Raw genomic sequence first — 26,365 nt, forward strand, 5'->3', positions numbered from 1 at the left:
ATGCCCAATAATGAGTTTCACGGACCTAATCATGTTACATCTGTGATATCACTTACGCGCTACCATTCCAGTGGACTAAGGTACCATGCCACGAAGACGACTTTTTACTGTCTATTTTCAATGACTACCTCAGGACTGTTATGGTCACAGGCGTAATAATAGTAGTCTAAATTCGCCTGTTGTCTTGATAGGATTATTCAATGTTTGCTTTTCTATCTATATAGAATATCTAATGAGAATTGATGACACTTAATAGGTATAAATAAACCTATAAGAAACTATCAGCCTTTGATTGGGCTATATTGATCTTGACTAATTTTTCGGACGTTTCATGGTATCTGTATATTTTTCATTTCAAACTTGGGAATCCTAAGAATTTTCTCATATCGACTTCAGTTTCGTTCCACCCAAGATTTGTTTTGCAGTTGTTAGGAATAATTATTTTTTTAATAAGGTACATAAATCACGACCGTTGCCTGGTCGTTAAACTCACCCTACTGGTTGTACATCGTCGGTAGGTCCGTGGGTCGTGTCGAGTAAATCGAGCTGAAATAATGGCGACGTCTTTTAAAGTATCTTATACAAATAGTTACAAGTCGGTAGTTGATCAACACTACAACATTATAGGTTTCTACACCCAGGACGAACCTGTGACTATCTAACTAACGTCAACTTTACAAAAATAAAATACTGCACGTTTTCAGTTATAGCAGATCATACCGAGAATATAAATAAATGAACGCGAATCGCGTTCACTCCACCTTCGGTGGAAACTCACTGCGTGGAAAATATCCCTTCTCTTTGATATTTCGTTCATAACTAAGCTCTGTCCAATGCTATATTTCTAGACAGCTAAAAAGAATCCATGGTCATTGGTGGCTGTCAAATAATCAGCCCCCACCAGCCTGCTCAGGGCTATAGACAAACTTTTGGAGTGACAAATTTGCGCTCTAATAAGTATCAAACGGCCTTGCTAATCAATAAACTATTTGACTTCCTGCACCCGATACGTGCCGGTGTTCCTCAGGAACTCATGTTATAATAACGACATTTCACTATTTCTCTACTTAAAAGTCAAAACGTCACTATCAGATGACAAAGCTTATGAATATTCGCCTACGTTTCGTCACCATCACGCCAATGAACTGATAACAGATCATCAGAACACTCCATTATATATGAGTTACATAATTCAGAGATGCTTTGCCATAAAGCCAATGTGTCGAGTATGTCACAAGATGTTGATTATTAATCATTCTGGTCGCTCGGTTTTGAATTGGGTCAAATGGAAGTGACTTGTATTGTGGTGCTCCCGCTCAGAGATGGGAATATAATCCCAAATGCGTCCAAAATTGTGCTTAGATTTCAAAATAATTTCACCAGTATGGTCTCACATTCAATGACCAGTATGGGTGGGTGCTCATTCATAGTGGTTTGACGACGGCGTATAGAAGTTAAATAATACACACGACATTGTCCTCGCCGCCGAATACGACAACCCATTCTGTACTATTTAATATTTATCCCTGCCCGCCTGCGCCCTGACGTTCCACCGTTCATTGGCTCGTATAGTGAAGCCATAAAGGACAAAAAAAAAAAAATAACGGCGGGACGTTTTCGTTTCGGTCGCAGGTGATAATTGCACGGTGCATGGTGGTGCCGCGGTGCACGGGCCCGGCGCGGTCCGCGCTGCAGGGCTGCGCGCGCTCCCTCGCGCGCCTCCTGCCCGCCGCGCGCCTCCCGCCCGCCGCCGCCGCGCTCGCCGCGCCCGCCGCCTCCGCCGCGCACCTGCACGCGCTCGCCGCCGCCGTGCACGCTCAGGTACCTACGGTGCACTGTGCACTGTGCACTGTGCCGCGCCTCCCGCCCGCCGCCGCCGCGCTCGCCGCGCCCGCCGCCTCCGCCGCGCACCTGCACGCGCTCGCCGCCGCCGTGCACGCTCAGGTACCGACGGTGCACTGTGCACTGTGCACTGTGCCGCGCCTCCCGCCCGCCGCCGCCGCGCTCGCCGCGCCCGCCGCCTCCGCCGCGCACCTGCACGCGCTCGCCGCCGCCGTGCACGCTCAGGTACCTACGGTGCACTGTGCACTGTGCACTGTGCACTGTGCACTGTGCCGCGCCTCCCGCCCGCCGCCGCCGCGCTCGCCGCGCCCGCCGCCTCCGCCGCGCACCTGCACGCGCTCGCCGCCGCCGTGCACGCTCAGGTACCTACGGTGCACTGTGCACTGTGCACTGTGCACTGTGCACTGTGCACTGTGCACTGTGCCGCGCCTCCCGCCCGCCGCCGCCGCGCTCGCCGCGCCCGCCGCCTCCGCCGCGCACCTGCACGCGCTCGCCGCCGCCGTGCACGCTCAGGTACCTACGGTGCACTGTGCACTGTGCACTGTGCACTGTGCATTGTGCACTGTGCACTGTGCCGCGCCTCCCGCCCGCCGCCGCCGCGCTCGCCGCGCCCGCCGCCTCCGCCGCGCACCTGCACGCGCTCGCCGCCGCCGTGCACGCTCAGGTACCTACGGTGCACTGTGCACTGTGCACTGTGCACTGTGCACTGTGCACTGTGCCGCGCCTCCCGCCCGCACCGTGCACCGTGCTGCACCAGCTGTAAGGCACGCGCCTGCGGCCTCCGCCGCGGCTCTCGCCCAACAAATCGCCGCTCTCCCGAATCCCTCAAAATTCTCAAAACTTGGAATGACAAACCCCTATTTTGGTGTCGCGATTTGTACACAATTGTTCCTTTTAAATCAATTAGATTTAACTAATTATATCTTTCTCATTTCAATTAAATCAATTCGTCTTATTCAATATCAATTTAATAAAAAAATCTTTATTTGCAAATTACAGAGTACAGAGGAAATGAAGCCGTTTATATGCGAACTCTACGTGAGGGCGATAACGGCTGGAATGAATGAATTGGAAAAGCTCAAATTGAAGACTGAAAAGGTATTTATTATTTTTATATTAATAGCCTGTCTACAATTTCATCTATTACGACACGACTAACAAATACATTCTATAAACTAAAACTAAACATAGCTATAAATATATACCATAATCTCCGTTTTACAATCGTTACAGGAGTCGGAGGCTCGTTCGACCGAACGGACGCTGTCGTCGTGGTTCACTCAGTTGGGCGGGTTGTTGTCCGCGAGTGCGCGGATACGATGCGAGTGTACGCTCACCGCGTTCTCGGTGCACCCCTCGCCCCTCATGTACGCCGAGATCGAAGCCGCGCCCGCGCTGCCTCCGCTAGCTATCGTAAGTACTCGCCGAGAATAAGCTTTTCATCTTCTCTAGTTTTATTGTACGCTAGTACCCAGTGATCTATACGGCGAGACACCTCGCGATAGCGTACGGCGACCGCGTCCGCATTGTCACTATAGGCTATCATGAGGAATGTACTTCCCATTATCTCAAATTTCTTTGGACGGACCTTGATGTATAGCGAGATTGAGATGGAGTCCGCACTGTCACAGCTTACTGTCGTAAGTACTGGTGAAGAATGAAGAATATTATCCGTCTTCTCCATTATGTCCGTAAGTGATATGGCGAGATTGAGACGACGAATTGCCATAGCTCGCAACATGGCTGCACTCGTGGAGAATCTTCTTAAAATGAAATGAAATTATTTCATTAAGGTTTGTCCAGGGTAAAAATATAACAGGTAGCTTGATGGAGACACTTTGACATGTTTTCAAATTTCATTTTAGGACTTCGATATAAAAGAAGAGTCAAAGGCAGAATTCGGGAGCTGGGCGAATGATAGCCGATCACAGACCAACTTTGTGAAGACTTCCGAAACGTTGAACCTGAAGCAAACGCAGCAGCGGGCGAACGTGCTGTCCACCGCGATATTTGCGGAAGGTGAAGCTCTTGGTCTTAGCGCCGAACTCTGTCAAGACCTCGCCGTTTGTTTGTCGGGGCCCAGGGTCAAGACCTTATCGTGGGCCACGGATAGGTGAGATGTCATATCTTTATTACATTTAGTGGGATATTTTAAATCTTACGTTTCGTCAGTATTAAACAAATAATATACTGTAGAATTGTATAGAACCGTGAAAGAAAAAATATTAAGGGAAGTCAGTTAATAATTGTATTATAAGATTATTAGTAGTAGTATGTTGTTTGGGAATATATTTTTTTATTTTATAAAACACAAATGTGTATATATATATATATGTGCTTAAGTAATAAAGGATTTATTATTATGATAGTTTGCGTACTGTAAATGATAAATAAAAATAAAACTATATGAGTTGCTTATATAGGTACTAAAGGTAAAAAATGTACATTGATTCGAACCATCAATATCGCGACGAATGCATAAATTTATTCACAATAAATTAATTACTACATAAAATGCATCGCATTGCTGGTATAATAGTATAAGTACATTGTCAAGAATATATTAATTAGGACACTAATAATAGAGCCTTTTTTCTGAACTTTACGAGTTCTTTTAAACTATATTTACAATAGATCTTTTATTTTCATGATAGAAACCAATGGAAGGCGCTGGAGGACGACAGTGCCAAAAGGTGCAACTTCTCTTCTCTGTTTAGTACTCACAGTTCACAATTGACTTGAACTTGTCTTCCCGTTTTATAAAATGCCTTCCCCTCTTTCTCTTTCCGTCTCTAGGATACAATTCTGTTATTGTTTGATTCGTGCGCTAACAATGATTATAATAATTCCAGAGAGCAACTGCTAGAGAACTGCCGCTCGTACATGGAGCGCACAAGCGGCGGCACTCGCGCCCTCACCACGGAGCTCAAGTATCTCAATCTGGATCCCAGTGCCTACGAACACTTACCGGAGGAGGACGACGACGAGAATGACATATATTATGGGATTGAGAAAGGTAACATTTGTTTTATTTTGGAAATAACAGACAGAAAACAGTCAGTTACGTTTTAAGAATGTACATGCACCACATTTATTTTGCTGGAAATCCTTTATTGCATGTAAAGAATTTTGGGCTTCAGTTTGTATAAAAAACAGGACATACACTAAGAGTTTTTATATTTAGTGGTCAAAAAAAAATTTTATTAATAAAATTTTATTTTTCACCGCTAAATATATTAGCGGCCAAAAGTAAAATCTTATTAAAAACATATTATCGAATTTATGAGGAAAATTGTTAACTACACAAATCATTCATACGAATTTTAAGTACTGTTACCAAGACTTATTTTTTTTTTAAATTACATTCTTAGGTTACGAGCATCTAGTAGAGTTTCAAGAACCCGAAGAGATATGGCAATTTGACCCTGAAGAGACTGAAAGTGCTTCTAGTAATATTGAAACAGAATGTATTAATATTAAACGGCGTAAGAAGAAAAAGCGCCTTATATTCATGTCTGAAGAAGACACTGACCCCTTAAGTCTCACATCAGAAAACAAAGAAACTGAAAAGAAGAAAGAACGACCTCACAGTAAAGAAAGAAGTAATAAACACAGAAAAAAGAAATCTGAGAAACATCCTAAAAATGAGGAACATAATTGTGAGAGGTTGAAAGATAACTCTCAAGTTAAAGAGAAGAAAAAGGAAAAGAAGACTAAAAAGGAGAAGGTATCCAAAGAACAAAAGTCGAGTTCTCTAACTAGTCTTATCGGCATCAAAGTCTCCAAGTTACCAGCTCCAGTAAAGACGGAATCTGAAACTAAACTGATAATAACTGATAGTGATTATGACAGTCAAGGAAAATCTTCTATGACATCTGTCAACTCTGAAGGCAATGATTCAATCGTCCTTTTTGATGGGTTGTTCTCAATGGATGATTATAAATCTCCTGAAAGAAATAATCCACTGATTGATAAATTTACTCTTAATAATAGTGAGTTGAGTAATGTACAAGAAGATGAATCATTAAATGAACATACAAAGGCGGCAACGAAGATTACTCTGGAGAAGTGTCAATCATTAGATATTGCGACCAGCTCTACCCAATTGTTGGCACCTACATCATTGACTATCGTAAAGCCACAACCTAATATTAAAACAGAAGCTTCTCAAATACAACTACAAGAAGCTGCTAAAGTTAATGCTGCCAGGGAGGAAGTAAAGAAAAGTATTAAAAAATTATTGGACTTCAGACGGCAAAATTATTCCAATGATAATATTTTTATTAGTTGCAACCAAAGTATTAACTGTGATAAAATTGACAATGTTCCACAAAGTGCTAAGGCTATTACTACACAGGATTTTCCATCACAATCTTTTGTTAGTCCAAAAGCTGTTGCAGTTCCTACTATACCGAAGGTATATATAAATAAGAAACAAACAGAGGAGCTAAATGAATTAAAACAAAAAGTTAACAGTTTCATACATATGAATAATGCTGCAAATACTTTACAGTGGGATGAAAAAGTTACTGTAACTAAACCCTTACAGAATACAAGAAAAGCCATGAGGACATCAATTAGTGATTTGGACTATGTGGATACTGCAATGAGTGCTAATAATTACAGTGACAGTTTGAAATCTACTTTTCAAAACAAAGTTGTTTCTACTGCTAGTAATAGCGATCGAGCAAATGTATTGAATAAAAATAAGCAACATAGACCGACATGTAATAGTAATAATGTACTTGGCCAACAACATACTGCATGTTCTGAATCACAAGAGCAGAAAAATTTTCAAGACTTTCTTAAAGAATTACAACAGACTATAAATGCAGGCACTAGTCAAAACTTGGCAGAAATGCCACCAGTTAGTAATTCGAGTGGTACGGCTAGAAAACAATTAAAGCCTATGAGCAAAGTTACACCTTTAATTCCTAATACTAATAGGCAACTTCAGTGTGCTGTAAATTCGCAATGTGCCAAACAGATAGTCCACCCAAAGAAAATGGAGCATGCACCAAATACTTTCTCGCGTCTCAGTTATATGCATAAACATAAACAAAGTGATGCTAAACTAAAACAAAATGATATGAATAATCGTCAAGATCATCTGTTAAAAGAATCCTCCATAGACTTAGCTCGGCGTATAGCTGAAAGTAATAATACTAATCTGAGGTACCAACAAACAAATAAAGATAGCACAAGAACTGTACGTGGTCAAAGTGTAAAGCATAATTCAAATGTATATTATAATCGAAATTTAGAACCACGATCGTCTTTAGTTCAAGATTGTCCTATAATGTCTAATATACTACTTTCAAAGCCAAATAAAAAAAATAACTTTCTTAGCACGCCCACAAATAAACAAGTTACCAGAGATGATAATTCATCAAAACTGACAACTAGGAATTTAGAACAGCCGAGAATCAGTGTTAATTCTCCTACAATGAAATCTTATCTCTCAGAAAAAGATCAAAATGACCTAATATTACTGTTGCGACAACAAAACCGAATAAATGCAGGAAGCTCAATGTCTAAGATAGAAACCAGTGTACATAAAGACGAATACAAATCCTCTATCAACGGCATTAATCATATATCTACAAAAACATATGGTTCATATAATTCAATAGTTACTGACCAGAGCAACAACGTTCAGCAATATGTGGGACAAAAAGTTAAAACTACAGTATTACCAAAGGTCGTTGAGGTATCAAAAAATAATTCATCTAGTAAAATATTAGAAACTAAATCGATCAAGACTAAAGGCGAAAGGGTTTCTACTTGTAGTAACAATAAACGGAATGTAATCAAAAAGACACCAATCACGAAGGTTAAACACAATTCTGTGAAATCTGAACAAAAGTCACGAAATATGACTTCATCACCGCAAGACTGGGAAAGTGTCATGAACGCTATTCGAGCACAAAAAACTCCAAGTAGAGATCCAAGTGCACTGGAAGTTAAATTGAAAAGAGATAATGAAAACAATCTACGAAATCAAAGGATAGTGAGAACTACTTCTACACCTAAAGACAGAAAATCTCCAAATACCTGTCATATTAATCAAATGTCAAATAAAACTAACACACCAGAGATATGTAGCTCTCCTGTAATTCAAGGCATGCATATTGCTCAGACTACTCATTTGGAAGTTCAAAAGAAACAGCAAGTTTTTAAAAATACTGTAAACCCACCTAAAAAATTGCCGTGTGAACAGAAAAAGCTATTAAGTCACGAAACAGCATATGAAAAAGATCCATTCATATCTGGACTAGAAAATTCCGATTATGATCTGCTGGAGGAATTGATGGATGATGAACTGCGTCAAGAAATTAGGGAATTGTCTTCAGATGACGAGTCTTACACTAGAATGTTACTACCGAAGGGCAATAAACTCACTGGTACTGAGAATAATGACATTAAGAGCCGGTCGATATCATCTCACCAAAAAGACAAAACTGTGGCTATGGATTTGAAATCTAATCAGAATATATCTAATAGATTACTGAATTGTAGTGAGCCCATGCAACGAACTACTCTCAAAACTAATTATCATACTAAACCATTAATAGATTCGTCATTATCGTCATCAAGAGCGATGACAAATAGAAACTTACATATTCATACAGACAAAGTGGAGAATAGTAAAGGTTATTGTAATATCCCTACTATATTGAACAATATAAATCATCAATCTGACGAGTCTATGCCTACTAATGGTAGTAAAAAATGTGATTTTCTTGTTAAAGATAACATTGTGAAGAACCAGACATCAGATTCAGGGAATATTTTTATTACTCCAGTACCACAACAAGCACAGTCTGCTGTACAAAATGTGTTACTTATAGGTTCAGACATGTTCTACGATCCATATGCTGTTTCAACTAGTTTACAAAGTACGGCGCCTTATGTTTTACCAAACAATGCGCCAAATATTACTCTATATCATACAACACAATTTACTACTCCTGATATTAATCCAGTTGCTGTGACTAATACTATTGCTACATTGCCTTTAAGTACACAATCTGGTGCAATATCTTCGTATAATATGCCAAGTATTTCATCGAGTCAACCTTATGTAACACCGTCAATGAATCTGACCGATAGAAGTATGATTACAAATCAGGGCACAACAAGAGACAATAATATCGTTTTGAAAACTAATCACAGGCCAGCAAGTGATTGTCTGCTAGCAAATACGCGTTCTAAATTAGAAAATAAAAATAATTTAGATATAAACTCTAACAGGAGTTGTGAAAGAAAAGTTTTGTCCGAAGTACAGGATAAACAGAAACTTATGACTGTAGAAAAAAGTGGCAACAAAATTTTAAAAAATCAAAGGCAGTCATCAGATGATGACAAAACAGCTCTTAAATCTGAAGGAGTTGATGACAATAGTAGAATATTGAAGAATGAAAGAATAGAAGTTACCGATTATTTACTAAACGAAACTGTGAGTGATCATGCAAAGGCAGAAGCTAGAATGACTGTAAAACATAAGTCAAATGATACCTTGTGTTTAAATGAAATTTTAAGACTGCCAGAAATTAGTGATGATACTTGTAAATCAAATAAACAAAACTCTATTGACAATGACCTACTTAAAATATCTATGACAAAATTGAATGAAACAAGTGATACCAAAGAATCTTCAGTATGTCAAAATATATCAAGTTGTAATAAAATAGTACAAAAACATTTGATGGATCACGAAACTACTAAGAATAATATAAATCTATATAATGTTGCAACAAGAAAAGACAATGTAAGAGACATTAATGATGCTGAGAGACTCAAAAAGAAACGTTTGGCTATTACGACTAGGGAAATAAATAATTCGTGTTATTATCCACCTATTCCTCTGTCTTATATTCCATTGAATATAGAAGACGGGATTAAGAAAATGTTTCAAGTTAATACAACTCACACTGTTACTAAAGAAAATTCTTCTGACTCTAATATACGGGAAGAATATTGTACCAATTTACCCAATACTCAACCACAAGATCAAGGATTAAAAAATGAAAAGTGTAATGAAAATAAATCTATTCAATCAGATTGTCCGCACATTAAATTGAGATCATCTAACAAAAATGTAGAAAATCCTACTAATTTAAACATACCCTCAGTTAGGAACAGAAAAGTAAGACTGAAAAGTGATGTTACTGCTGAAAATGAACAAAATTTTTGTGAGAAAATCGAGATGCAAAATAATTTAAGCAAGAAGAAACCAACGATAATAAGGAAACGAACATCGAAAAGGATTGTCGACAAAGAAACTACTGTGAAATCTGATATAACAGCGCATACATCAGTAAATAGGCCTCCAGCGAAAAGTATGTACCCAATTATTGGAGGCGAACAAAATATATCTGTCGATATACGTAATTCACATGACATTGAGGACAAATTATTACGTTCAAAAATACCAAATACAAAGCTAAAAGATATACTACATGAACCTACATTTTTGTCGCAACAACCAGTGGATATTGAATCATCTAATTTAATTAAAAGTACTACTATAAAAGAATTAACTACCTCAACATATACTAATGAAAATAATGAAACGTGTATAAAGTTAAAAATAAAAACTAAATTATCTGAAGAGATGCAAAATGATAATTTAGTTCACCATGAAGGAGAATGTAGAGTGGCCTCAAAATTAAGCGAAGATCAAGAAAATTATGAGGCTATAACAAGTGTAAATTCTGATATCGACTTTCAAACATTACTTGCTGATAGACAAAATCAGAAGAGAAATGCAACAGTCTGTCATCAAGGTACCGATCGTGTTATGTCTTCTGATAAAAATAATAAAACAAACGAGTTTGTTAATCCGAAAGAAGTAGGACTTCCAGAAATAATTTCTGTTCGACGTCTAAGGAAAGGAAGTACTGACAGGGTTTCTAAATCATCAGTTGTTAAAAGTATTGAACCAAAAATTAAGTCAGCAATGGGATGTCGCAATAAGAGTTTTAAAAGTGATATGAAGTTACGAAATAAAACTATTGCCAAAAATATGGCCACCGCCAATGAAGATATAGCTGTTGCACGTACAGTCCATAGAAATAACTATAGTGGTACACCGGGTCTAAAAACTTTTAATACTTCATTACCCTACTCAGAAAAAATAGAATTGCCAATAAAGGACAAAACAATTAGAAGTGACGACATAACATTTATTGACTGTATGCTGCCAAAGTCAGATGAAGCAACTCCAAGAAATATCAGTCCATCATTGCTGTGCTCAGAAAAAATGGAACTGTGTAGTGACGGTGAATACAACAGGACTGAAATCTCCTCTAGGAAAACGATAGATAGTTATGAAACTACTAAGAATTGTAGGTTATTTAAAAATAATACTGAAAACAAAACTGTTCCCAAAAATATCAGTTCTTGTTTATCATCAGTGGAAGCTAATGTTACTAATACAGAATTTATGGGTAATACGTTGCGAAAACCTAGAGAAAATGTTGTAGACTACACTCAAACATCTCAACCCAAGTTACCTATCTCTCAAACAAATAATCAATGTTCTCTAATTGAAAAAGAAAAGATATCTACTGAATTGCTATGTGCTGACGATCACACAACAAAATTAACCAATCAAAAACCTGTTCCTCAGTTAAATTCTAATAATCAAATACAGGCATCTCAAGATACTATTGATTTCTCATCTGTTCCAGAATCATTGAAAAGAAATGTGATTATTGAGGAATTACAAGATCAAAACATGAATGATTCGAATAAGAAATGTGTGCGTGTTAAGTTACCTAATGGTAGAACATTTAAAGCCACTATTTATGGAAAGTTATATACCGATTTCGAATCATTATTTTCAGATCCAGTCATGAAATCCATGTTATTGAATAACATTGCAGATAATAAACGATATACATTAAATGTTAAACAAGTTACAACTCCAAAAGGAGACAATTCGAAAAGTTCTGCAATATCACATATTGAAGAAATTGCAATGCATTCGAAGCGTCTTCTGAAGGAAGTTGAAACCATAAATTTACTTAGCGATGATGAAGATGACGCCACATGTTTTGAATTTCAAACAGAATTCGGTCGCTATAAAACATCATTAAAAGATAAAAAAATGTTTGAAATACATCAAACCAAGTTTGGTCAAAAATGTTGTGTTACATTAATTCGATATCAACCAACAAAAACACCCACTAAAATTATCTCTAACACTAGTGATCAAAATTTAGATGGCAATTTATCGCCAACTTACAATTTTAACTCTAACACGGAAAGGCACGAAATAGTAACAACTGATATTTCAGATAATGCGGTGACTGTTATACAACAAGATAATAGAGAGTCTTTACAAGAAAAATGTAACGTAAGTAATGAAAATTCAGATATAATAGAAGTAGATGATTCGTCTAATGATAGCATAGATATATTAAAAAATTGTCCAATTCTTTCCATGGATGTCGTAACTGTTGCACAAGATGTCGTTCAACAATTGGAAAATGTTTCTGTGCATGATAATTTTGAGGCTGATACTGATAAGAATATTGCTATTATTAACAATGTTCAGGAAAATTGTACGGAAAAGGATTCCACGTTACAATCGATTGTTCAAATAGATAGACAACAAGATGTTTACTTATCTTCAGCAAAAACACGTGAATGCGTCGTATCACTTTCAAAATGCGATGATCTTGTTAGTAAGTATTTAGATGTCAATAGCCGAAAATGTTTTATTAAACTTGTTAGATATGACTCACTAGTTAAAAATGTGAAAGTCCCTTTAAATCACAATATAACAGATGACACCATGGATGTCTTAATGGATGCTGAAGATTTTATTCCAGTTTCTGTTTTATCTGTACCTAAAATGATTCGTAGCGAATCTTTATCAATTCAGAATGACTCTTCAAAATATGATCATACTATATATACCAATGAAACTGCCATTCAAACGCCAAGATCTACTTCACCTGTTATTGATGTTTTTGAGACTATAGTTGCGTTGGAAGATTATCAAGATGTTGTTGAGAAAGGGAATAAGAATGATCAGCCTACAGAAAACATAACTTGTGATTGTGAATGGTTTATCTCAAAACGCCAGCTTAGCATGATAACTTTTTTGACCAATAGAAATTCACATGAGCAGTGTTTGCAAACTGCTATCAAAATAAACATTAACCAACATAATTATAAAAACGATTTCCTAAGAGACAAAAAACTATGTGATCAAAGTATGGTACGTGAACAAAGTGACATTTTACTAAAACATACAGGTAATCGTTCTCAATATAAATATGATATTAATAAGCCGTCTATAATTTACAAGGTACCATCTCTAAAACATCTTACGACTTCATATTTCCAAATTAATCCAGTTGTTAAATTAATATGGCCCACTTGTGATGATACATCTGCAATAAAAGTTGTCACTACACATAAACTGAAAAGAAAATCTCATTATAGTGATAGTACTGCTGTAGCTAACAAAGTATTAAAAATTAGTGAAAATAAAGCCCATTGTTGGAAAGGCATCCACTATTTGGATAATAAAACATTTCGTGATAAACATTATGAAAATAATTACCATTATCCGGCAACTACTGGAAATTGCTCTTATAATTTATTAATAGGACATTGTAAGAAAAGCGAAAAACATATCGAAGACCATATAATAACAGCAATCGAAAGAGAAAATTCCAAAGAAACGCCTGCTACAACAGTCTCGAAAGATGAAATAATAGAAAATCTTAATAAAATACAAGATAAAATTGTTGTACTACCAAAAATACACAATACCAAAAATAGTGACTTCTTCAAAACAGATTTGGTGATTGAAAAAGAAGACACCTTATTAAATGATCATGCTGAGAAATTATTAATAAAATCTGAAACAAAAGTACATGACCATAATAAAAATCATAGTGATTTACAATACTTAGCCAATACAGATAAACACATTCAAAATGATGTAAATTGTGATCCCAACATGTATAATCCAACTACCAGAATAACCAATCAGTCTATGTTTCATAAAATGCAACAGAATGTTAAAAATATCGAAATAGGGTCACATGAACACAAAATAAACGACGACCCTTTATGTTCATCGGAACATAAATGTTCCGAATTTACTGAATTAATAAATATACAAAATTCTCTAAATAATGATAATAAAATTCATAAAAGTAAGAAAGATATACCGATAAATGAAGAATCAAAAACTCTAAACGATGTGAATGAAAGTAATTCAGAAATTAATAATGAGAAACCTACGTTATTGGATGCCAAACATATATTAAATAGTCCTGAAGTTCAACTTGAAAAACTGTATTCATTATTATTAGACCATGAATACATTGGAGAATTTAATATTACAAAAAGAGAAAAGGAAAGTAGTATTCACGAAATAGAAGAAAGTACCGTATCCGAAAATATATCAAAAAACATTCAGCCACAGAAAGATAATAGATCTAAAATTAATAATAGCGAAAATAGCTATCAGAATAGTTCGGATAAAATCCTACTCTTACGTGAGGAAGATCCAAGTGTGGTTCTGGAAGGTGTTGAATTTGAAGATCCAGTTGTAGGCACATGCTACGTATTTCCTATAGATGAAAATTCCACTGCAAGCAGTGGAAATAACGTGTCGAACTATACTAGAGAAGAAATTATTGAAATGATCCAAGAAAATGTTTCAGGTTCAGACGAAAACATAACTTCATATAGTGAATCACAGTTGGAAGTGATTGTTCCAAAAAATACATATTCCAATGCGATATACAGTGACGAATCGAATTTGGAAAACGTGAAACTAAAAAGAAATCTGAAACGTAAAATAGACGTAGGGGATGGAAAACATAGTGAAAAAAAATATAGGAAAGGTAAAAATATAGATTATCCTAAAATCACAGCAGCTGCCATTATTGAATCGGGATATAGTAAAGAATATAAACGTTTGTTTGATTACTTCAGCTCTTTAAAATTTTCCTATTCCCGATCATTTCTCAAAGAACATATTGACGTATCTGATATGATTAAAGATTGGCCTATAGCGGGAACCTGTGCTGAGAATTCTGCTATCTCTACTAGTCCAGAAGATTGCTATTTATTTTCGGATTCTAATCATGTGCCTACTTCTGTCTATAGCCCTTTTAATCAAACTTTGTCAGAAGAAATTGATGCTGAATATATTGAAATTAATACACCTATTAATGAGAATGAAACCAATTTCAAAATGGGTTTTGGTGAGGGGTCCGACAGAGTCATGCAAAATTTAGAAGATATTATTGTTAGTGATTATTTAAAAGTTTCGGCTGCGACTCTGTCGGACGTAAAACACCCTCAGCCGTTTGTATTTTCCGAAAAATATGATGATTATGCAGACAATTATTACAATGTAAATAATACACCAAATTATCGATTAGATAAAATGAACCATTATACTTCATACGTCAATTTACATGACCAAGTGCAAGAATTTTTTAAGAAAACCACGATCGAAAATGATCAACTGGAAAAGATAAACCGTTACATGTCACATATTAAATTACATGATAAAGTACAATCATACTTCAAGAAAACCACAATCGAATTAAAATATGATTGGATTAAGGAAAATAATAAAGATATATTCGACGCTCCAAGTTTTCCATTTGATTTCTATGTTCATGATTTTATGAAACCTTCACCTATTGATCCAATCGTTCAAGTAGTTCAAGTGGGCCAATTACCGGTTAGCGCTGGCGCACAGAATCCGGTAACTTGTGACCCACGCGTTACTCAAGTATCTAATGCAAGTCCGTCGCAGTGCTCAGTGGAAAATAGCCCACGTGATGACTCACAGACGGTTATTAAAACCGAATATACAGAATTAACAACAGCTAATTTAACTCTACCAATAGTACAGGATTATGGTCAACATAATCAATCTGTACCTATCGAATCACATGAAGTATCCAACTTGCAAACGACTGATGAAAATATACCAATTGAAACAGAAATAAAACCCGTAGTAAAAATCGAGTTAGAGGAAGAGTTACCTGAAGATAAAGATGAAGCAAATGAATGTCAAGAAAATAGCCAGTCTCTGAATCAGACAAATAATCATGTAAATGATATTGACTATGCTTATGACGGTGATAATGGTAATGCGTGTTTAGATGATCCAAATATATATAATATAGGTGAAAAGGAGTCTGTTTCTGAAACTTTTTCTCAAAAATCTGAAAATTCTGGTTCCGAAAAAACTGATCAAATAGCACATGCTATGAATGCTGCTGGAATAACAACTACGTCAGAAACTATTGCGGATAGTACAGCACATGCATTGGTTAACATACTCTCTCAAAAAATTGGTCAGAGCACAGTAGCTCCTGCCAATACTCAAACAACAACAAATAGTTATCCTAAAGCGACGTCAATAAACGCAATGGCACTTCAGCAAGCTTTAGCTCAAATTCTACCACCACCATTAAATCAGACGAATATGTCTGAAAATAATACACAAGCATCAAATACTCAAGTGACTCCTCAAGTCTTGCATATTGTTCAAGGCAAAAATGCATCAGGAAGCCAAATAACATTAGTAGATAACAGTCAACAGTCTGTTATAAGCACTCCTAGTGCTACTCCTGTATTGCATATTGTACAAAATAAGGCTGGTACAGCAGGTGCCACAGCAAATGGTACCTCTGGATCTCAGTCAAATACATTTAGTGGCCTATCATTAGTCGATACAGGTCTTCAACAAGGAGGAAATCAACTACTGCATATCGTGAATACCGGAAATCAGAAAAACAGTAATGCTGGACAACTTCTTAAACGAGTGAACCTTTTGACTAATCTCGCAAATGTTCAAGGTTCTAACGAACAAAAGATGGTGCAGTTTGTATGTAAATCTGCGGACGGTAAAGCGATTCAGTTGAACGCTCCGCACCAACGAAGTATGGTTCTTAGGCTACAACCAATCGAGAGTCCTAATATCCAAACAAATTCATCAAAACCAGTTGAACCCCAAGATATGAATACACCTCAATCAATTGCCTCTACAATACCTAATAAAGATAATATTAATTCTCAACAAGAAATAAAATCACGTTCAGTTTATGAAGAGAATTACGCAAAATTTATACAAAATTCATCCAGCAAACCCACTGTTGGCGAGAAATCGACTACTTTACCAAAGTTCAATCAAGCATTTGGCAAACCTGTATTCCAAGATGGCAATCAAAAGTCAAATGAAATTAATGTTAATAATCTTGCCTCTATAAATACTGGAACTGAAAATTCAGATTGTCCACCTGTTGTTGATAATTCTGTAAACCTAGAGCACATAGGGCAAATAGGTAGCCCACCATTACTGTTGAGAAAATCACCTGCTCAGACTTCGCAGGCGCAACCCAATTTGGTTCAGCAATTAAAACAAACAATTGGCCCAATGAATATCCAAACAATGCATGGCGGAGTTATATACACCCGCCAAATCCCCGTTAACATAGGTGGCGGGCAAACAATAAATCTAATAACGGTACCTAGTACAGAGTTAATGGATGATTCAGGTCAAAAACAACAAACCGATGTTAAGTTTGTTAATCAGGGTGAAATGGAACCGTCAATAATCAAGATTGTTCCTCAAACCCAAACGACATCTAATTCTGAAATTTCTGCAGAAGATAACGCTCACATGGGCGTTACCAACGAATCTATGCAAAATTCACAACCTGTTTTAACACAAATGCGAATAAAATTACCTATGTTGAGTAAGACTCCACAAATGGTATCCGGCACAAGAGTCGTAAGACCGTCATTTTTCCAGATTCAAAGAAATGTCATTGGAGGTGCAAACCAACCTGTTTATCAGCAGTTGGTACTGACAGCTGCTCCGCCGCTTGGCCAACAAACTATACGATTGCCACATTCACAGGTATCCAGACAAATTAAAGTTCCTTCGGAAAATCAATCGACGGAATCTCAAATGAGCTCTTCTACACTTGAACAGTTGCGCGAATTTGATATGGTTCTTGAGCAAGTAAAGGAAAGGAGCACTGTACAGCCTAATGCGACATCGAATAGTAGTTTCGCAAAATTGCATACATCATCAACTGAAGTCACTGATAATGGCGTATCCGTCAGTTCTACTCTTACGGAACCTACTCAAGTACTGTACTCTATTGGAAACAATCAACCACTGAATGTAGCATACGTTAATAGAAAAGCTACAGTAACCACTCCAATCACATCTGCCTATGTACGATCACCCGATTCGACAGGTATAGTCGATTCATCTACACCCTCGTCTCACGTACAAATACCTCATACGGTTACCGCGAGGACCTCACCAAATGAAATAACTCATCATCCGAAACCCGCCAAGATAGGATCTAAATCGAAATCTAGACCGAAGTCTTCACATCTTCCTAGTTCAATGAAGTTAAATACTGTACCAACAAAGACATCAACACAAAAACCATTAGAAGACGAACAGACAACACAAAGAATTCTCTACATATTGGCTGAATATAAGGAACAAGTAGAGAATTCTCCAGACAAAGATAAACCAGCACCACGTAGAAGATCTAATCCACCATCTAATCCATCTGGGTCTTCGAAACGTAAGAAAAGTTCGAGCAGTTCTCGCCGACCAGGTGTACGCGATTTAAGTCCTGTTCATGGAGACGACACATGTCGTACGATGGGTTCTGAAGATAGTAGTTGTGGAACGTCGCAGGGCGACTGTAATGAAAGCTGCCTAGAAAGTCATTCTCCTCAAGACAGTCCCCGTAAAGTAGTGCGAAAACTGACATTTGAACCAGAAACACCACCTGCGCAGCCTCGTCCACAACCGCAGCGAAACGTGATAGTAGCGGATGGACAGACGATTACCGTTGCTAGAGGGACAGCAGGAAAACCAACGACGGCAGTACTAATGCCAGCAAATTACATCTTACCTGTGTCTATGGTTAAAGGGGGTCAACAAATAGCCATAGTAACTAACCGCGGGCCGAAACTATTGACCGTTGGAGGTACAGAAGGAGGTACAACCAATGCGTTACTGTTACAGCGATTAATAGGCCCAGCAGGTTTAAAACCTGTACTAGCCCGGCCTGGTGTGCGACATGTGAGATTACCTACAGCGGCGCTTCACAATCTTCAAGCATTTAACTTAGCTGCTGCTACAGCTGTCCACCCACCTAACAGTACAGCGTCACCAGCACCAGCCGCTACCCCTCCGGAACTGGTTGAGACTAGAGCAAATAGTTCTCCGTGGACTGATAGGGAGTCTCAAGAAGTGAAACCAGAAAGGGGCTCGAGTCCGGAAGGCTCTGAACCCTGGAACCTCCACACAGCAGCTGATCCACACGACTACACTTATGAGGAGACTGCTAGAGCTGATAACTTGGACCGAACAGTTCTTGTAAGTATTAAACATTGTATTATTCGTATTTAAGCCCTCAGATCTTAAAACAGTCACGACGCTGTAATTAATTTGAAAAGTGACATGTAGCTGAAAGACAGCTGTCTGTATACACATTTTGAAACTTCAGGATCCGATCCCAGATCGATACAGTCCCGATATGGAAGCGCAAAGGATATTTGATAAGATGTTCGACGTAGACTCAAAAAAGTCTTACATCGTTGATTCGCACGACGATTCGCCGCGTGGCGGTTACGATATTGACACGTCAGATTGCGACGATAAGGCCTACCACCAGGTGATCTATCGTAGAGCTGGCGCTGGTCGTTCAGATTTAGTATGCCTCTTTAGTAGTCCTGCACGCCCCGATTTTTATTTATTTCCTCTTCGTTCGGTGTTGACGTGCCTTATTGTTGTCGATATGCTACGGATAATGTAAATGCGACATTTTTTCTCATTATGGAATTGAAGCAAATAAATATATAATATTTGCTGTAGCTTACATGAAGGCACGCACTAATGGTGTTCAAATGCGTGCGTCTTAGAAAGATAGTCGTGGTGCCTTATTAAGAAATTTATTCAAGCTGTTGTTCGTTACAATATATACGGTTACGGTTTTTTCATTCGGCCTTTCTAGCGTGGTATAACTTGTACTTTTGTATTTTTGCCCCGCTCAACGTCTCGTTGCCTCACACCCGCGACGTGTTATGGCGTGGCTTCTACGTTAAATTGCGCAACACATATTGCTTGCTTAATATGACGTATTAATTTCTATACGCTTATTGTCAATCGTTGCAAGATTTCGCGTTTAAATTTTAGTGGGCATCCCACCACCCGAACGAAGAACGGAACTGTCTAGGTCTCTACTTCCCGCCTCCCCTGTTCATTTAATTCTGTACTATTTGTAATTAGGCACCGTTTCAATTTCGGAAAGGTCAATACGGAGTTTTCTTTCGGTTTATTCTCTAGTCGATCAGTATTAAAGGTGTTTTAAATGTTTTGCCCTCTCATTCATAAAAAACTAAAATGAAAAAGCGAATATATTTTAGCTATTAGTGTTTTGTTATTTTCTTTCAAATTAAGAGCTAATACTGAATAGTATGGAAGAAAAGGACATAACGGTTAATAGTTAAAATAAATTTACTAGACGGTTTATTGTTTTTTATGAATATTTAATTTGGTTTTGGTGTAAATTGGTTCAATTTGGAATATGTTATTTTTGCATGTTGAAGGTACGTCTTCTGTCCCCATCATCGAGTATAACCTGCATCATTCTCGTGCATGGCCCTGTCATTATTCTCATCGTAATTGAAACATTATTCTTCATTTATTATTTTGATATAAAAAAAGTTATTTTTATTATAAATAATTTAATTAAATAAAATGATTCTAATTTGGGGCGTAACGGGCTTGCTTCGTTGCGGTCAACTTACTTTGCTGAAACATCATCGTATGTAGACATTAGATTATGAATCATCAATTTAGCTTTGCTTGAAATAAATGTAATTTTAAATAATAAAAATGTTTCTAAATTTAATTCTAATTGTTATAAGTGTTATAAATAGTCATTGTTCTCAAGAGCAGCGTGAAAAACAATGAATTAATGCAATTTTGTATGATATAGATTGTGCACAAGAAAGACGGTTCTGCGCAGAGGCAGCATAGATTGACACATGTTTCGGCGGCGGCTCTGAGACACAAATACGCCATTTTGGAACATGAATTGAGACTTCAGGTTAGTTTTATTTATTGGATTAACATATGTGTAATAAAAATGTTACTGATAGTTGTCTGTACTAGGAGATATATGAGAAAAAGTATTATGAAAAGACTTTATCCTACCTAAATGAACTGAAAACAATGATTGTTAGAATCGGTGATTATTCCAATAGGGTTACAATGAAAAAGATTACACAATTACAAAGTCTATGGTTCAGTAATATAATAGTCGCTTAGTGGTCAAAATTTAAGCAGTAATAGTAGTATTTTTATATAATATAGAAATTCCTTAAAACAATGTCCATTCAGCTACCTATTTCGGCCACCTAACGGCTTAGTATGATGTAGTTCGGTTGAAAGGTGAGATACGGCAGTGAATTTATACGATACTATTGAACACTACCAGTTTTAAAAATCGGTTCAGCAGATCCAGGGATTACCCTCCCCCTACAACACAATCTTTATAATATTAGTATAGAAGTATTCCGTAGTAAAAATTATATATTTAAGGATGTATATCACTAGCTGTGCTCGCGACTTAGTTCGCGTGGTTATTAAAAACACATTATACATATTTTTTGGTTAACTTGAACTATTTACGAAGCACGCGCTTTTCAAAAATGTATAATACAAAAATGTTCACTGATACTTCGATTATATTGGTCGTAGCGCATTCAAACAAACAAACAAATTCATAATATTAGTACATTAGTATAGATTTGACTAGTACACAAACTCTGCATAGCTTGGGACTAGACGACGCTGTGTTAATTTCAGTGTTTATTATTATTATTATATATAAAATGTATGTACAGAAATCACTATCGGAGGAATGCGAGGACCTGGGCGTGGACTCGCCGTCCGCTTCTGACTTGTTCCCTGAGGCTGAGCTGCTGTTTGCCGCCTCACCAGCACACGACCACACGCAGGACCAAGGTCACCACTCGCACACGCGTTAGTATTTTTTTTAATACTAGCGGTCGGCCAGATGTTGACTTTCGACCATAATTAATTTAACATTCAGTAATACTGTAGACAAATAATAATAAAGACAATAAATCTTATATAAATATCATTATTCAGGTATGTCTGTTACAGACTCTTTATGTCAAATCTATTGCCAGTTCGGAATCAAAAGAGTTAAGAACTCACAAGAAATTCAGCTCATTAAGTATCTATGTATAAGTAGTCTCTAATTAATTATTTAAATATGAATTTCAAATGATCTTGTACATGATTATAAAAATTAACCTGTACAAAGTGTCGGAAATAGATCTACACGAGATTCTTTACGTTTATTAATATTTTACTGACTTAACGTTTATTATTTCTTTACTCTAATTAGTACAAATTCAGTACCAAAAACTTAAAAAAAAAAATGTTACAGTACTAATTTATACACATTTAATTACAGCTCAACCAACATTAATGAACCAGAGTGGTATACCTCAGCCGGATATAGATGACCAGATAGCTACAGATCAACTCCTCCCCCGTGATTCAATGGACCCGCAAGACCTGAATCTAGGGCTCGAAGATGTCGGCATAGTGACAGTCAGCGAGGATGGCATGCAAGCAACAATAGCGCTGGACCAGGAGGAGTTTGCTAGGTCCCACCCGAATACGACGTTTCATAGTGAACCAACTGAAGAAACTGAGGTAAGGCTTATAGTACTCGAAACAGACTGAGGCTTTTTTCATTTCTTATATTGTCCTAGTCTAAAAAGACTCAAGATGATTGTTAAGAAAGTTGTCTTATAAAGCTTATTAAAAGTCAGCTGCTGTTTCCAGGGTGGGTTTAGGAGCAGCACCCTCAGAAACATATAAAAAAAGAATTAAGTCAAATATATTTTTTCTTTTAATAATTATGCTACTATATAATTTTTTACTAATGTCTTAGAACTGAGAGGCAATCCTCCCCATTCTATTTGCTATCAAATGATAGTTAAAACTCTATATTAATTATAAAAAACATACAAATGGCGTAATGTATTAAATATCCGCTGATTGCACAAACATGTAAAAAAAATCTGCGAAGCATGAATGAATCTCTAAATCCAAATTTGTCAGATGTTTGTTTATATGCTATTTTGAACGAATAATATTGTCAACTGGCTGTACTGTGCTGGGATACTTCATTCATTAATGTCATAACATTTGAAGGTATTTAATTATAATAATGACAATTTGGCCTTTGATGCTAGAGGATAAATAATAAACATAATTATTTAGAATGTCATAAACAACATCATTATCATCATAATATCCAATTACCGGTCCAGCATAGGTCACTAAAACGATAATTGGATCTATTCACAGGAGAATTCATAATAACATTATTAATGCTTAAATATTTTAATATAAAAATCCTTTGCATAGTATTGGAAGTTAATAAAAACAGCAATTCGGGGTGTATTCTTAACTATTGTTAAAACGAGAGGTTTTTTATATAGTTGTATCTACATATACTATGCATACATAAAAAATACTCGTGATTTATCCGCCATCATTCTTTTCAACTTACGCGAACCAATTCGCGAGTTACAGTTAGTGTCAAATGAAAATTCGTATTTTGCAGGTTCATCCGTTTACGATAGCCGGACTCAAAGGTCGTCACATCACTTCAACTATATTTCATTCGAATCGAGCACCTGCGACAGTCCTGATGAGCACACCGCAGACAACTGTTATATCCCAAGCCACTGCCGAACCTAACGGTGTTCAGAACATCAAGTATACAGATATAGATAGCATGATACACGCACTACCCTCAAGTCACACCAATAATATTAATCTGTCGTCGGTGCTCGTGAAGGACGACGGCCTGACTCGATTCGACAGCATCTTGAACGATACTAGAGAACTGCATCTCACTAATACGGCATCCGCGATAGTCCACTCGACAGGAAACGCCACCCAAGTGATAAGAAGGGTGTGCTACGACGACGACAAGAGGGACCGGGACACCAGGTTCCTCCTGGACGACCCGGACGCCCTGATCGCCGGGGACGACGCGAAGATGATAGCCGAGGACAGCTCCAGGGACGCGACCCTCGAGTCGATGGCCGACGACGACGCCTCGTCCCCCGAACGGCACACCGAGCTGTTCTGGGAGTCGAACTCGGCGTCGGAACGGTCCGAGGGCCGACGGCCCCTAGACTTCAGCAGCGACAGCGACAAGTGCTGCAAGAGTCCGTCGTGCGACGAGACCAACTCGACGGACTCGAGCGGGGCCGGCCCCGCGAGGTGCTCGCTCGGGGCCCCGGCCGGCGCCCCGGGGGCGGCGCCGGGCGCGGCCGGGGCCCGGCTGCGGCTGCACTCGGTGATCCGGGAGGCGCGCTCGGACGGCTCGTCGGACGACGCGCCCCCGCTGCGCACCTACCCGCCCAAGAGGAGCCTGTCCGGGAAGACCCGCGCCGGGGAGCGCTCCCCGGACCGGCGGCGGCGGGCGTCCGGCCGCGGCGTGGTGAAGCGCGGCTGCCACTGCTGCAACGGGGAGCCGGCCCCGCCGCGCCCCAAGAAGCCGCGCCAGAGGAAGCCCGCCATGGACTTCGTCGACTAGGCGCCGACCCCGCGCCGCGCCCGCCCTCCACCGCGCGGCTGGTGCGCGCTCCGCACCCACGTTTTATAAATCGCGCATCGCGCCAGACTGACCTGCGATCTCCTTAATGTTGAGGTTCCACTTAGGTGTATAATATAATAAATTGTTAAAATTGTTTTGTATATAATTTTATATGTAACGAAACTGATATAATGGTAAGTTAGCAACTGATTTTTAAGTGAAACGTTTTGTTAATGTTTACTTACGTTTGAATTTAGTGGTTCCTCTTTAGGTGTTATTATTTTATGTTGTGCTGCTACTGGGTCACCTATGAGTTCAAATCGAAAGCGCCTTTTTTTTATTTCATTGTTAAACTTTACTTCGTGTAATATATTCGTATACATACTGTATTCATATATAATTGTATAATAAATGTGTATTATCTATAGGTTACGTCGGACGTAGGTTAAGTGTTTACATTAGTGTTTACAGGCCATACTCAAATATAAATCTAATCGTGTTTAGATATAGATGTGTTAATTAATTTGAGACATAGCCCTTCATAACAATGCTAGACTGAATTTAATGACGTTGTTTCTTAGTACGTTGCCATTTATTTCGAAACATATTTGTAATATTAATTTGTGTATTGTAATGTTACGCATAACTTAACTGTAAGTGACTTCCACGGGAACTGCACAAAACGGTGTTACGTTTCGCCGTCGAGCGATATTTTGAGATGGTGTTTATCTGAAATCGTAATTGTTCGGTGCCAATGTTGAAATCTTTGACGCGGCATTCGCGCTTCACATTTCCAAAGGTGTTATTTCTGTATTTAAATATATTATAACGTTTAATAGTAGCAATGTGTTAAGCTAGTGTGAATTTGATATCCATAGTGTTATATGTACATACATTTTTGTCCCCAACTGTTTAGGGGACCGTCTAGTCACTAAAACCTATATGATATAGAGTTTAATAATGTCTTTTGTAGACCCAGTGGGCTCTGAGACTCCATCGCTGGCTTGTGTGGCTTAAAGCCATTTATTACGTGTTAATTTCATACAGTATTTCCTCGCTTGTGTACATAAAGCTAGAACAGAAACAATATTTGCGTCTGTCACATACTCGGCGAGTATTTATTTAATATAATCGCGGGTACACTAATACAGAATTTGTAAATAATTACGGATGGTTTCAATTTTAGTGAATTTAGTAATTACGGCCGTTCAACGCGGCCGGTTTATAGCGAAAAGGACATTTTGTGCACACAACTGGGTCAAAGTTATAACCCATAGTTCGATATGTAGTTATAAGATTATAGAGTTATATTAGATAAAAGAAAACTCAACAACTGACGTTGTGCCAGTTAGTTTTGAGTTTGGGGGCTATGCGAGCAATGGTAAACAATATTCTGACTAAAGGCACTAAAATTAACAAAATCCTATGTTACTGTGGACTTGTTGAATCCGTGATGTTATACATTTTACGCATACATTTTGTTTGAGAGAAAAAATCAGTTTCCGCCATTTTTTATTGCGTTTAAATTTTTTATGTAATCAAAAGTATGTTGTTGTTGCTCGATAAATATTGTTGGTAGCTGTTACCTTCGATATTATTGTCAAACATACAGTATTGCAGATGTGTTTTGTTATATATTTTAATTGTAAATTTAAATTTATTAGCTGTATAAATTTATAATTAACGTTTAGGGAGTTCCGTCATTAGTTTTTGATGCAACAAATTGTGTTTTGTGATTATGTGAACATTATTTTTCAAAGTGCTACAGAAGAAATGATCATTAAAACTTAACTATTAAATTTTTTTATTGTTTCATTTCGTCGACTATAAAG

At 37.8% G+C, this 26,365-nt stretch overlaps 1 protein-coding gene across 1 annotated transcript in view; it reads left to right on the forward strand.

Annotated features, from left to right (window-relative positions):
- Positions 1 to 26,335, forward strand: part of LOC131851674 (uncharacterized) — a 37,532-nt gene extending 11,197 nt beyond the window's left edge. The window contains exons 7-18 of the mRNA XM_059202201.1: positions 1,633 to 1,830; positions 2,851 to 2,940; positions 3,076 to 3,255; positions 3,708 to 3,955; positions 4,695 to 4,858; positions 5,214 to 10,364; positions 10,458 to 15,212; positions 15,300 to 19,252; positions 20,877 to 20,987; positions 21,787 to 21,925; positions 22,386 to 22,630; positions 23,550 to 26,335. Of these exons, the coding sequence (XP_059058184.1) occupies positions 1,633 to 1,830; positions 2,851 to 2,940; positions 3,076 to 3,255; positions 3,708 to 3,955; positions 4,695 to 4,858; positions 5,214 to 10,364; positions 10,458 to 15,212; positions 15,300 to 19,252; positions 20,877 to 20,987; positions 21,787 to 21,925; positions 22,386 to 22,630; positions 23,550 to 24,533 (16,218 nt within the window). The 3' untranslated portion in view covers positions 24,534 to 26,335. The remainder of the gene's footprint in view (positions 1 to 1,632; positions 1,831 to 2,850; positions 2,941 to 3,075; positions 3,256 to 3,707; positions 3,956 to 4,694; positions 4,859 to 5,213; positions 10,365 to 10,457; positions 15,213 to 15,299; positions 19,253 to 20,876; positions 20,988 to 21,786; positions 21,926 to 22,385; positions 22,631 to 23,549) is intronic.
- The last annotated feature ends 30 nt before the right edge of the window (positions 26,336 to 26,365 follow it).

Source organism: Achroia grisella, unplaced genomic scaffold (assembly GCF_030625045.1).
Source record: "Achroia grisella isolate CSIRO2021 unplaced genomic scaffold, CSIRO_AGI_Agris_v1 utg1174, whole genome shotgun sequence".
Lineage (NCBI taxonomy): Eukaryota > Metazoa > Arthropoda > Insecta > Lepidoptera > Pyralidae > Achroia > Achroia grisella.